The sequence below is a fragment of the Crocodylus porosus genome, unplaced genomic scaffold (genome assembly GCF_001723895.1).
Source record: "Crocodylus porosus isolate Cpor-Errol unplaced genomic scaffold, CroPor_comp1, whole genome shotgun sequence".
Taxonomy (NCBI): Eukaryota; Metazoa; Chordata; order Crocodylia; family Crocodylidae; genus Crocodylus; species Crocodylus porosus.
Window position 1 is genome coordinate 11,209,579 of NW_017728913.1, and position 13,662 is coordinate 11,223,240.

Consider the following 13,662-nt stretch of genomic DNA (forward strand, 5'->3'; position numbering starts at 1 on the left):
GTGCCTCAAAAGCCTTTGAGGCACTGCAAAGCACATGTGTATATGCCCCTCTGGATGTAAGCAGTGTTTGTATGTACTCTGAGGTTCCTTATTCAAGCAAATTACTTTGCTTCACCTCTACTCCACAGGTATTTGTAGAGTGTAACTTTATTTTGTAAATTTAATTATTTTCTTGAACTGTGTCTCCTAGATCAGTGTATTTGAATAATTATAAAAAGCATGCATGTGACCTATTTCTTCCTGCATAAAGCTTTCAAATTATCAGTAGGTAAGGAAGGACATAATACTAACAGTTCAGACAAATAGACAGTGTTTTCCCACTACAAACTGTAGTAAAGTCCTGTAGCAGGAGCTGGGACACAGCACCTCCTAGACTCCCATGGGAGAGGCAGTACCGGCAGAAAATTCATCCAGAGGGGTCTGGCCAAGCAGTGCTTCCCCGGTGCACTGGAGACAAGCTCTAGGGGAAAACTCACCCATCAGGGTCCAGGCAAGCCATGCTGCCTGGCATGCTGGTAAAGAACTTTGGAGAGAAGAGAACTCACCCAGCAGGGTCTGGATAGACCACACTTCCCTGGCATGCCAAAAAGAGCTTCAGGGGAGAAAACTGGAGTGGCACACTGGTTCCAGGGTCCGGGGAACATGTGCCTCGATGGCCATTGCTGATGGCCCAGAGGAAGCCCACCCACACAGTTTAAAAGGAGGATGCCAAGAGAGGTTTGGCATTTGGTGTCCAAGGGAACAAAGACAGTGCAGCAGAACTGGAAGAGGACACTGCCACACTAGAGATTCAGCCAACTGAACACTTTTGGGACACCAGCATACTGTGACCACGAGTGAATGACCATCCCAACCCATTGAGCATGATAAGTAACATTGGGTGGTGGGGTAGTGGTGGGTGGATCCACAAGTTGGAGGGAGTGTCCAGGGAAAAGGGCACTGATCCCACCAAGAATAGGGCATGTACTGATCCCAAAGACAGGGTTAGCCTCAAGAGACCATTAGATAGTTCAGGAAAAGGAGGGATTTACCTGGATGGACTGAATAAACTCACCAGGTTCGAGCCAGCTAGAGGGAGCTGAGCCAGACATTTGAACCTGGAACCCAAGGTTTTTTCTTCCAAAAAATGTAATACAAACAAGGGAGCAAGAGCCTGTTTTTTTTGTTTTTGTTTTTGTTTTTGTTTTTTATTAGCACACCCAGGCAAGGAAGACATAGCAGAGGAAAGTTAGATCCTCTGTGCATCTGAGTTAATTATGTTATAGGACATATGCCTGGGATCTACAGAGCTGCCTAGTTGAGGATCTTGGAGACCGGCGGGGTGAGATTTCACCACCCAAGATCTGCCAACCCCAGGGAGAAGGGAGGTGACCCCAGACTAGACTGGAACATCAAAGAGAGAGACCTGTCTAGAGGGAATGGCTATCAACCTGTTATAGAGTCAGTAACCAAACCAGGCTGGGAAGAAGCTGAGATTCAGTGACTCACTCTCGTTGTCAGCAGACAAGTATGATTTGTCACCTGAGAGGAAAGGGGCAGGGTGTAGGGCTGGTAGAGCCTAGAAGACCAACCCTCCTTAGTCCAACCAACACTCTAGACATCATCCATCCTCCCAAAGTATAGCATAACATCAAGATGTGGCAGGAGAGAGGGAGTGAAGATGAGGCAGTAGTCCCGGTGATCATAACGGGATAAAGGGGAGGCGAATACACCCACATGCTCACAAGCCCATTTAAAGCTCTCTGGAGCTTTAGGATTGTCAATGCAGGGACCTGGTTCTGTGCAATTCCTTATGTAGAAATTTTATTTATTCTAAACTAAATGTGTCTACACAGTTATTGATATAACTTTAGCAGTAAGCTTATCCACTTATAAGCATTTCAAGTGCCCTTACTGCCCTTTCCCCCAACAAAGATTGGGTACTAGAATTTCCTATTTCAGTAAGAATTGGACACAGTGTGATCTTAACCTATTTCTGGTCATTCCTTTGTATATTCATTCACATGCCTGCTTTGCCTACCTACTTTCAGATGGTGTTGGTTTCTGGGATCATGGGTATGACCCATGCGGGAAGTATGGGAGGAGGTACTTTGATATATGAGTGGGAAAGGTGATGCTTATCTGGAAATAAGTAAGAAGTTGTAAAAAATTCTCCAGAAATTCATTACCTTCTAGGCGGGGTTTGTTTATGGGGAAAACATACTTTGGTGGCTTTTATCCTGTTTCTACATAACTAGTTACAGTGATATCCATGTCTATGTTAGTTACTTATTAAATGTAGTCAATCTTCCCCGATGCATTTTCTCCCATGACAGACCTTAGCCAAAAGAAGAGTGATATAAGTGACTGCCACGGATCAAATAACAAATGAAACAACAATAATGCTGCCCCCACAATGGAGGTTATTTAGAGGGAGGCCTTAACCCCACAGTGAGGTGAGTGCTTAATTGTATGCAGTCTGTATGGTATCATTGTCTTGGATTATAGCACTACTCCTAGGGCAAAAAACTAAGTATGTGCATAAGGTTTTGTTTTATCATTGAAAATTACAGGTAATTAAGTATCTAAATAGCCACTCATTTCTTTCCCATTATTTATAATAAATACCTCAATGATCCTGTTCTTCATGATTGCTTACTGTGACTGGTTAGAGTTCTTTATCAACCTTTAAAAAAAAAACCCTCAAACTTATAAAATCATTATTATGTTAATTGTTTCAGAAGCATCTCTGCCTCCTACAGGCACATTTTAATCTTTCTTGTGTCTTCTTGGCCTCCTCTAACACCAGCCCTCTTTGGCGTGTTTCTTTTGCCAATATTTGAATTTTGGGGGTGTTTTTGAAAGTCAGGTTGGTTTGCCTGCTCTCTTAATTTGCAGTAGCCTATACTCCTTGCAGCTGGGGCAGCAGTTAAATAAGCCTGTAAGGTGCCAATGGCTTTGGGCAGAAGGGGCACATGTCCCCCCTGGCAGGGCTGTCCCTGCCGCCGATTCGGCACATGCGTGCCAGCCCTGTCCCGGCTCCTGCAGGTGCCCCCTGGACTCGGGAGGCACCGGTTGCCCATGGATTAAACCTGCAAGGCCTGTGTGGCCACCTCGGTGTCTGCCGTCCCACCACTCCCTGAAGGCTGGAGGGCCTGAATGCCATGTCCCAGAGGGACGTTTTAGGGCCGGCACACCGCTCACCTCCCGCTTGATTTCGACTGCCCTCTCCGTGTTGAGCGAAGGCTCTTCCCCTGCGCTCGCACGCGGCAGGACCGGGCAAGACGAGCTCGGAAAAATGGGGAGACGGGACGCGCCCTTTCGGCGGGGGGCGGGTTTCGCCGCGGGAAGGCGCGTGTGGCGGAGAGGGGCTCGGTGCTGAGCGTGCGCGTGGACACCCACCCCCACCCCTCAGCGCCCCGCTATTGTCCGCCCGCCCGCGGCGGCTCCCGGCCCGAGGCTGCGCGGGGGCCGCGCTGTCACCTGGCCCAGCCCCGCCCGGCGCCTGCGCGGCTGCTCCCCCTCCTCCCAGTCCCCTCCTTCCCCTCGCGCCGCGCGCCGCCCGCCTGCCGGCCGCGGCTGCAGGGAGCCGGGAGCAGCGGGCACAGGTAGGTGGTGCGGCGCGGTGCGGTGCCGCGGCTGAGGCGGAGGCTGGGCAGTAGGATGCCCCTGCTGCACCTGTGCGGAGCCGCCCGCAGACGGCGGCGAGCGAGCGAGGCGGCCGCGGCAGCAGGTAGGTGCAATCCCCGCTCCTCCCTCCCGCCCGACCCCGCGTGCCCTGCGCAGACCGACATGGGGGCAGGCGCACACGGCCCCCGAGAGCCGGACACACGCAGGGACGCAGAGGGACAAAGGGACACGCACTTGGAATCAGGCGCGCGCACGCACGCCCCGACACGGGCACAGGGGGACAAGCAGACATGCACACAGCTGGACAGACACGTAGGGACACACGCTCCCACATTTTACAAGCACAAAGGACAGACTCACCCACCCCCTTCTACTTTGCCCCAGGCGAAGCCCCAGCTCAGGGGTAGGCAGCCCCCGCAGCACGCAAAGGCATTTGGCTTGTCACGCGCACCTCGGGCAGATGGCGGGGAAGGGGTTGCACTGCCACGACACGGATCAGGCCCTTGCAGCTCCCCCGCTGTCTGCCCTTGGCACCCCAACATCTTACAAGCCAAGTTTGTGGGTGTTTTCTGTCCAAAAATGTTGCCAGCTCCTGCCCTAGTTGTTAACCCCGGGAGAGTTGTTCTGCCCCCCCCAGCCCAGCCCCAAGCCGCCTTCCCCGGCGTGAAATCCAGTGTCCAAATCTAAACTCCTTGTACAGCGCAGCTCCTCTTGCCCCCCGCAGCAAACTCTGACTAGGAGGCTTGACTTGAGCAGGGTTTGGGCTGGCATTTAAGGATCACATTTCATAGGCGAACCTTCTTGGGATGCGCGCCTAGGAAGTGGTCACGTTCTAAATTGTAATCGCTTGAGCCTCTTAATAACCCATGTCAGCAGGATCAACCTGCTGGTGTTGGCAGTGGCTGTGCCTGGGGTTGAGCAACTAGCTGCTCCGTTGACTTGTTTTATATAGCTGCTGTTGAAATCCAGACATCTACGGGCTGTGGTGTCAAAGGCAGTGCTGTTTATGGTAGTTTGATGCATACCATACCCAGAAATACAGCAGGTAGGAACTAACAGGGATGCGCCAAAGCTGCACTGCCCAATTGCTGGTGCCATAGACCGGATGAGCTGTGCTGTGTCGGTCCATGAGCTGGATCCAATCCATGGGCCTGATCCAGCTGCACTAGTCTTGGAAATTTGGCGGCAGGGGAGCAGTGGCAATTTCCAGACCCGTAGGGGGTCCCACGGGCCAGATGATGTGACTTAACAGGCCGGATCTGGTCTGCCAGCTGGGGGTTGAGCACGCTGCACTAAAGAGAGCAGTATCTTACGGTATGACTCTAAGATGCGCTTTGTTCAGTGGCAGGCAAGGCTCTTTGGGTAGATGTGATATCCTGTTAGACCAACTAAATAGTTGGAAAAAAGTTCTTTGCAAGCTTTCGGGTACAAACACCCTCCTTCAGGTACTGACAGACTCTACTCCTGTTATATGTTCTCTAAGGTAGAAAAGAAGCTAAAGTAAACAAGATATCTGTGAAAATGGGAATGAGTGGGAGTTTAGAAGACAATGGGTCTCTAGAGGTGTGGGGGGGGAAGGAGGGAAAAAGGAACACAGGTGGTCAGCTTGAGGCAGGGTGCCTGCCTGGTGTGTCAGATGTCAGGCAGGTTATAATGTGTCATAAATCCAGTGTCTGTATTAAGTCCATGATTTTTTGTATTCAGCAGATTTATGAACTGAAATTCATAAGCTCGTCTAGGAAAAGTGTTGTAAGTTTCCTTTGAGGATTAGAACCGAGAGGTCGGAGAGGGAGTGATTGTCTTGTGAGAAGCGTGCACCCGCAGGTAATTGGATATTTTTGTCTTTCGTGGATTTTCGGTGTGCAGTCATTCTGGTACACAGTTGTTTGGTTTCTCTTACATATTTTCCATCAGGGCATTTGGTGTACTGGATGAGATATAATACATCTCTGGAGGTTCAGTGGGCGTTTCACTGGCTGATGTGCATATGCAAATACCACTTACATCCCTCACGGATGCAGTGATTTTTGTTAGGGAACCAGCCTTTAGACTGCCTGTCCTCTGAAGTGGAAAACAGTTGCTTAGTTTTTTTTTAATGTTTTCTAAAAGCTCATTTACAGGTTAAATTTTATACCAGAGGATATGGAGTGTTATAAAATGCTTCATTGAATTAAAATATTAGTTTTTCTTTTCAGAAGTTTTGCTGGCAGGTCTATGGAGGTATTAAGCATGCATTAAATGTCTATTTAGACATTATTAAACATGCACAAAAGACATTTCATAACATTTCTTCCTGCTCAACATTGTTTGGATGTAACAGATATTCACAGAACACATTGCACAAACTCAGTATAGCTTGAATGTAGCAAATGATGAACTTAAAATGTTGGTAGTCTTACATGTTGCTTTTATGTCTTCCCGTCTTCCATCTGAAGTTTTAGAAAAGGGCTTTTAGAGAGAACTTTATTTGGCTGACGTTATGTTTTTAGGATGTGATCCTGCTTCCACAGCAGTTAGTATTTGTATGCGTGTGTGAGAGAGAGAGAGAACGAGTTCATCCTCTCTGCACTTCTGCTGGGTGGGGGGTAGGGACCACCTGCTGATACCAACAAGCTATGCAGACAGTGTCTCAGTCTGGCAGTTTCTCTCTCTCGCACCCATGCCATATCTGGCGGTATTAGGGTGCATCTCCAAGCTAGTTCTCTGAGCCAGGCAGAGGGAATGGAATTTTTATATCTCAGTGTCTCAGCCTCAGGAACTACATAGAGTACTTTATGCTTAGATTAAGAGCAGGTGACCTTTGCCACTTGGACCTGCTTATCTATGGGAAGACAATAGCTGTGTGTTTGGTGACCTTTCTTTCACACCTCCATTCAGATTTTTTTCTCTCTATCCTGGTTTTGGATGACAGTCTATCAGGATTGCCACCGGCTAAAGCAGTGGAAGGCTCTAGTGGATTTAAAATGGTTCTTCCTGCTAAATCTAACTGGCACCCGAGCTTCTTTCCTCCTTCCTATCTCTTCCCTTTTCCTCCCCCTCACAACTCTGAGATTAAGCCTTGCCAGTACAAGAAGTCTCTTTTCAACTCTCCCACATTTAAGTTTAGGAGTAAGATGAGCTGTTGAATCCCTGCTATTTCATTAGGATTTGATCTGATTCTTTCTAATGTTTTCAGATGTATTAGAAACTACCAGATGAGGCTCTTGTGTAATTCCAGGAAATTTTTATTTTTTATTTAACAAATTAATGGTTAAAATAGTGGCTGTTTGATGGCTTATCCAAGTGATATTTTTGTACTATGACTACATTTTCCACTTTTCAATAAGTGAGATAAATCATCTGTACCCTCTTCTCCTTCTCTCCCTCTCTTTATCCCTAACTTCTTAACAGGTTTCTTTTCAACCTCTACCCTCAAATATCAAGTTGATTCCAATCAGGAACTCAGGAGAAGATTAATGTAGTTTGTATCAGTCCCTAGAGAAAACATAGCCCTTTTGTATGTGATGTGGCACCTTCCTTTGTCTCTTCGTTACAAGACTATCTATCCTTTCCTAAATCAAATCCTGGGTCTTCGACACTTGTAAATATCTCTGATATTCCAAGTGAAATGAGCAAGCCTGTAACGTTTGAAGTAGAAATGGATACTGGATACGTTATTACACATGTTTCTGAAAAAAGGAGTTCTAGTATATTATCAATTTACATTAACTTCATCAGAGCTAAGACAACACCAGCTAAGAATCCATGCTGTGGCTTGTCTCTGTAACTTTTGTCTGTTTATGCATGTGCACTGAAGTAGTAGAGCTCTGGCAAAAAAAAAAAAAGGCATCTTTTTGTCATGACAAGACAGAAAGTTGTTCTGCCTTGTCTGTGTATCTGCATTCTGTCAAATGGGAGGAACAATGCCAAGTAGATAGGTGTATTCACTGACAAACTTGTATTTAGTTTTAATCTTGTCCAACTTCACAAGTGCCTCATTACAACTTCTGTTAGGTTTCCTGATTACTGTTTGCTTAGTATTGAGTCTGCAGTTTTCATCTAATTTCTGTCTGTGCAATACCTCCACTTTTGGTGACCTCCATGTGATCAAATGTGCAATTTAATCATGGCCTCTATAAAGTTTTTAGACAATAGGATTCTTAATTGGCCTGGGTTTGTGTTATGGGGGAGAAAAATTACTAACAGAGATGAAAGCTATTCATTAATATGAGTGAACTGTCAAATATTAACTTGTGCTTTTTAAAAAAGGCAAGACTATTGGTCCAACAGTTGTCAGTGACATTGGTTTTATTTGCCATATGGCAAAATCAAAAGTACACTCGTTGTCATAAACATTTGAAAACTCTGATTAAGCAACCAAATGAGGTAATGGAGATGTATGAGGTTTCTTGAGTAAATGTTTCCCGTGTTGCATGGACAGAGAGCTGGAAGGTGTATAGATTATAATTTCCACTTACTTTTGTTCTTTTCTATCTGTACTAGTACCTGTGCTTATTGAAGTAGTGGTAATAACCTAGATACTTGAGTGAATTATAAAGAAGTGCCCTTAATAAAATTGCAGTCTGTCTTCTGTTGCGTGAATTTTAGGAAATGTATTATAACCTGAACAATAGTAATAAAAGTTGCATGCTGGGGTTGTTTGTTTGTTTAAAGAAGGTTTAGATAGTAATTGTAAATATTGGGAGCTCCTATTAAACAGCGATTTTTCTTGGATTCCATACATTTTTTTCATGAAATTACATTAAAAATATAAAGGCAAAAAAAGGCAATATGCTAGTTTGTTGAATCATCCCACATATGCTGTTCATTATTTTGATTCAGTGATAAAGGGGAAAACATGGAGAACATTGTGTTTTTTGAAAAAAGCCTGCATCTTTTCTCATTTAGATTAAAAATGAAAATAACCAAATAACTGAGAATTGCTGTATGTGAGCTTGTCTGTATTTGTGTAGCTGTGTTGCTGACAGTATCAGGGAAAACCATCCAATCAATCCTTTCTGAACTTCACCACTGTTTCTTGTTATAGGTAATGAAGATGATACAGGGCTCATCTTGCACTGTTTTTGCTGCTGTCGTGTTAACGTATGACACTATATGACAGAAATTGCCACTCCATTGTTCCATGTTTCAAACAGACACAAGGAAGTAGGACTCTCCTTACTGGAGAGACTATAAAATGCATGTTATGAATTGTCTCTCTTTGGTAAATGATAAAGAAAATGGAGCTATTTCAGTTGCCACTGGATTAATGAATGAAGATACAACAACAGCACCACCACCGCCATGTCCGTCCACAGGTGCTGTCCTTCCACCTCCACCACCAGGGTTGCCTCCACCACCACCACCACCACCACCACCTCCACCTCCTCCTCCTCCACCAGGGCCATCTCAGTCTCTGCCACTGCAGTTCCTGAATGGGCATGGCCGCCAGAGTAAAAAAAAACGAATACGGAGTTTTTTTTGGAAAACAATCCCAGAAGAGCAAGTCCGTGGTAAAACCAATATCTGGACTATTGCCGGAAGACAGCACTACCAGATTGACACAAAGACAATTGAGGAGCTGTTTGGGCAGCAAGAAGAAACCAAGTCTCTGGATTCCAGAAATCGTTCCTCAAGATCATCATTTAAAGATACTAAAGAAGAGGTAAGGATTTGCAGTGGTTAAAGGAATTGAACAATCCAATGTCATGGAAATAAGCCTGCAGCCTCATGATCTGTAATTCATTTTTGTTTTCTCTTACTTTTTATCAAAATGCTCCTTGTAATACAAAGTGGTTAGCTTCTGGTTTGTATTTAGTACTACATATTTATTCATTAAAGGATTGCCAGCCTGTTCTTGGTTGTGTGGAAAACCAAAGAATTGCCAGAGCTTTATTGGCCATCTGGATAAAATTCCTGGATTTCATCATGGGCCAAGATGCACTGAAATTGAGGAAGGAAGAATAAGTCTGCAGTTAATATTTTTTTGTTTTTGTTTTGTAAAGGTGCTTCTTGATGAATCTTCACTGCAGAATCTGGAGTACATAAATTACAGTAGCTCTGCTCCACTCATGGTGTTTATGAATGTATAAGTGCACTAAATTGCTGTCTTCCTCCTTTAACAGGCCCTTCTGACAGCATCACACATCTGAATTTAAGGCATGTTGCAGGCATGGCTTCCTCCAATCTGTTTAGAGGACAAAAGTAAACATGGGGTTCCTTGAAGAAAGATTACATAATCATAGTGTCACAAATATAAAACATTTTCTTAATAAATGGCTTTTGAGATACTGTAAGTGAGAGCATAAGTATGAGAGGGAAGCAACAAAGCAAGACACTATTCTGATTGAAGGAAATTTATGGTAGATTATTATAGTCCATTTTGAAATGAGTTTGTCTTTTCACCATGCATGCTGATTATTTACGATGTTCTCCTTTAGGTTGGAACATGAACAAGTTTTGCCTTCTCATGTCCTACAAAAATGATATGACTGAGTTTTGTTTTGTCAAGAGAAGGGTATCCCCAACTTTTCAGGGGATTTTTTTACATATTTGTATATTATCTAATGAACTGTTCAGTGACACTATTTTTTTTTAAAACTTGTCTTATATATTTTGAACTATGTATTTTTTACCTAAGAATTGCTTGAAGTGTTCCTGTTATTTTTTGTGTGTAAAATAAGAAGTCAACGATTTTTTTTATTGATAATGAAAGGAATGTATTACATTTTTTCCACTTCATACATGAAGACAAAAAAGAGCAAATTAATTTAGGGACCAAAAAAACCCCCCAAAAACTGGACCATTAAATTTTTAATATTGGTTAGTGATGATGGAAGTCTCATTAGTAACTTCAGAAGTGGTTGTCAAAATTTAAACAAGCTTGTGAAACCATGAGTATCATATTGAGACTGTGCGAAATGAAGAAAAGGTAATGTTAGAGTGATATTGTAGCTGTGAGAGAGGCATGTGAAAGGCAAGGATTTTTTGGGAGATGATATTTTTTATTGGATGAACTGCACGGTGGGAATAAAGTTAGACAAGCTGCCGGATGCTCTGTGAAAGGGCAGGCCTCTGCTTATCCAGGCTTTCAAGCACCCAGAAAGTGGGGATGAGAACACCCTCATAAATTTGCATGGTTGCAGTTTCAGATTCATTTCCATCTGAAAGCATCTCAACTGAGGTAAATGGGGCACTTTACACCTCACTAAGCCTTGGATTCTGCAGATGGATGTGTAACCTACCTTTCCCTTTTTCTTTAAAACCAAAGAAAGAATTCACCCCTCCAAACCTTTTCAAAATGATCCTATGCTGGCAGTCTGCATATAGCAAAGCAGGGACTCATGACAACTTTTATACAACAGTGTACTTGAGCCCTGGTTCTGGTGCAGTAAAGGTTGAAAAGCCTTTGCTGTTGAAAGGATAAGGAAAAGCCTTTGCTGTTTAAAATCCTCATGCTTAATAGTATTACCTTGGATTTGATGTGCTTTGTGAGGATATAGATTGGGTTTAGGTTCGGGATCAGTGAGAGGAAGGGGCTTCCAAGATGTAACAACCCCTTGAAAAAATAGTCTTTCCTAAACCAACGTTTTGGACATGCACCTGAGGGCTCTTCTCATTCCATATTTGTCTGTGTTGCTCAACACTCGCCCAGCTAGCGAAAAGCTCTCCATACCTCTTTTCAGAAGTAATATTGAAAACGTGATCTTAAAGTGTCTGGTGCACAAATTGCAATATGCACATACTTAGTGACCAGTCAGGAAGGTTTCTAACCAGCCAGCATTCACTTGACTTGAGAGACTCAAGAGAATGTGCTATGGCTATTACACCACTTAGGTGAAGTTTTATTTTTGGGAAATATAATCTGAATGCATCAAATAATTTAGAAGATGCTCAGACTATTTTTAATATGAAATTGCATGTGAAAATGCTTGTTGACAGGGAAGGAACTGTGGCTAGAGTTAGGAAGATGAATGGTAAGGAGTATTTCCTGCCCAGAGCAGGAGAGCTAAACCCAATGATCTCACAAGGTCTCTTCCAGCCCTAAACTTTTGTGAATTTGTGAAGATGGGGAAAGGTTGGAAGGCTAAATACAGAGTGGGAGAGTGGATTTGAAGAAATGTGTGGGAAGCTGGGAAGCAGTATACCTTGGGCGGCTGGAGAAATAGAGGGTATTACAGCTAGGGAAACCTAGTAGCATTACCTTCTAGGTTTGTGCTTGGATCTGAGGGAAGAGAGGAACTTCTTCTTCCGAGGCGGTCCTTCTCTTTCTCCACAGTCACTTGGGGACAGAAACTAGCTTGGAGGAAAGCTGGCGAAGGTGGTTTATTGACATGCTTTAAGGAGACCTAGCCACATCAGGGACAGGGAACCTCCAGCAGCTACATCAGTCAGCATTACAGACCATTCCCAGTGCTAGTTCTGGTCTGGCTGGAGAGGAGGGATGGAGGGAGGAGGTAGGGCAGCGCAAGTACTATATCTTAGCATGATATATAAGGTAGATTGTTAGTCGATTCAAAGTTCTCTAAAAGCAACAAATTCCACAAGGCGGTATCAGTTCTGCGTTAATGAAGGGTTTTTTATTTTGTTTTGTTTTTGCCAGTGAATAAATAAAGCATTGTAAAAATACACCACTATTCTGTACAGCAAGCACCCATAAGTGCTGACAATGTGAAAACCAAATCCATTTCTGAGGTGTTTGCAGTTTAAATAGGTGGGGTTTGCTGAGTTCCTTTACATGATGGGTGGGTTTGAAAACTTTTAACCAGTGTGGAGGAAACTTAGTAGGCTTGAGTTTCAAAGAGAGGGTTGAAAAGATGGATGCATGGTGAACGGAGAGAGAGCTGATGTTGGAAGATGCCTAGGAAAGTGCTCAAAGAAAGGAATGAAATAAGAGAAATGGGAAGGTTGATGTGGGAGTTGTGTGTTAGTGGTGCACCGATTCATATCGGATCAGCACTGATAAAAGGAAAATTAACATTATCAGCTTATTTTGGCTGCTGTAGCGGATAATCTCACCAATAAATGCTGTGTGCATGCATGCATGCATGCACATGGCCAGGAATGCTGATGGGCAGCATGGAGAGCAGCGCCTTGCTGGTAAGTCTGTAGGGAGGAGGAGTCGTGGGGGAGAGAAAGGGCGTGGAAGGGGCAGATCAAGGCCCTCACAATGAGGGAGGGAGTGGGGCTAGGGCAGGGGCAGGGGAAGGCACTGCCCAGCCAGGTGGTAAATGGGACCCTGGTGCAGGGTGTGGGACAGAGCTGCAGGCAACTCATCCAGGGATGGTGGAGGGGGTGGCTCCCTGTCATTGTGTGCACCCCCAGAGGAGGCATGGCGGGGTATGGGCCCCTGCCCAGATTTGTGCATGGGGTGGGCTGCCTGCTGCAGGCTCAGGGTCAGGAGCTGCATCAACCTCTTCCCAGCCAGGGAGCTGGACCAGGGGTGAACTCAGCTGTGCTGGGCAGGGAGTGGTGGTACCAAGAAGGGTGGCTATAGGGGGTGTGGTGAATTTTGGGGTGGCTATAGTCCCCTAAGCCTTCCCAGTGCCACCCCTGCTTGGGGCACTCTACTCTGCTGCCTTTCCCTGGGGGAGCCTGCTGCCTGTGTGGGGCTCCTGAGGGAAAGGCAGCAGAGTGGAGTGTCCTGGGCAGGAGCGGCAGTAGAAAGGCTTGGGGGGCTATAGCCTCCCCAAAATTCACCTCTCCTAGCACCGCCACCTCTCACCCTATGCAGCTGAGCCTGCCCCAAGCCCAGCCATGGCCCAGCCCCCCTGCTTGGAAGAGGCTGGTACAGCCCTTGGCCCCGAGCCCACAGGAGGCAACCTGCCCTCACCCTGCCCACAAATCTAGGGGAGATAGATGCCCCCCATGCCTCCTCCAGGTGTACAGGCAGCAGCAGGGAGCTGCACCCCCATGTCCCCTGGACGACCCGCATGTGGCTCCTTCCTGTACCCCACTCTGAAATCCCATTCACTGCCCTGCCTGGGCAGCACATGCCCCAGCCTCTGCCCTTGCCCTACCCTCTCACTTTCCATGGAGGCCTTGATCTGCCCCTCCCACACCTTTCTCCCACCT

The 13,662-nt window shown here is 45.5% G+C and overlaps 1 protein-coding gene across 1 annotated transcript in view; it reads left to right on the forward strand.

Annotated features, from left to right (window-relative positions):
- Positions 1 to 5,400: 5,400 nt before the first annotated feature.
- The window catches only part of FHDC1 (FH2 domain containing 1), a 48,555-nt gene continuing 40,293 nt past the window's right edge, over positions 5,401 to 13,662 (forward strand). Inside the window, exons 1-2 of the mRNA XM_019534488.1 lie at positions 5,401 to 5,433; positions 8,636 to 9,253. Coding sequence (XP_019390033.1) covers positions 8,786 to 9,253 — 468 coding nt within the window. The 5' untranslated portion in view covers positions 5,401 to 5,433; positions 8,636 to 8,785. The remainder of the gene's footprint in view (positions 5,434 to 8,635; positions 9,254 to 13,662) is intronic.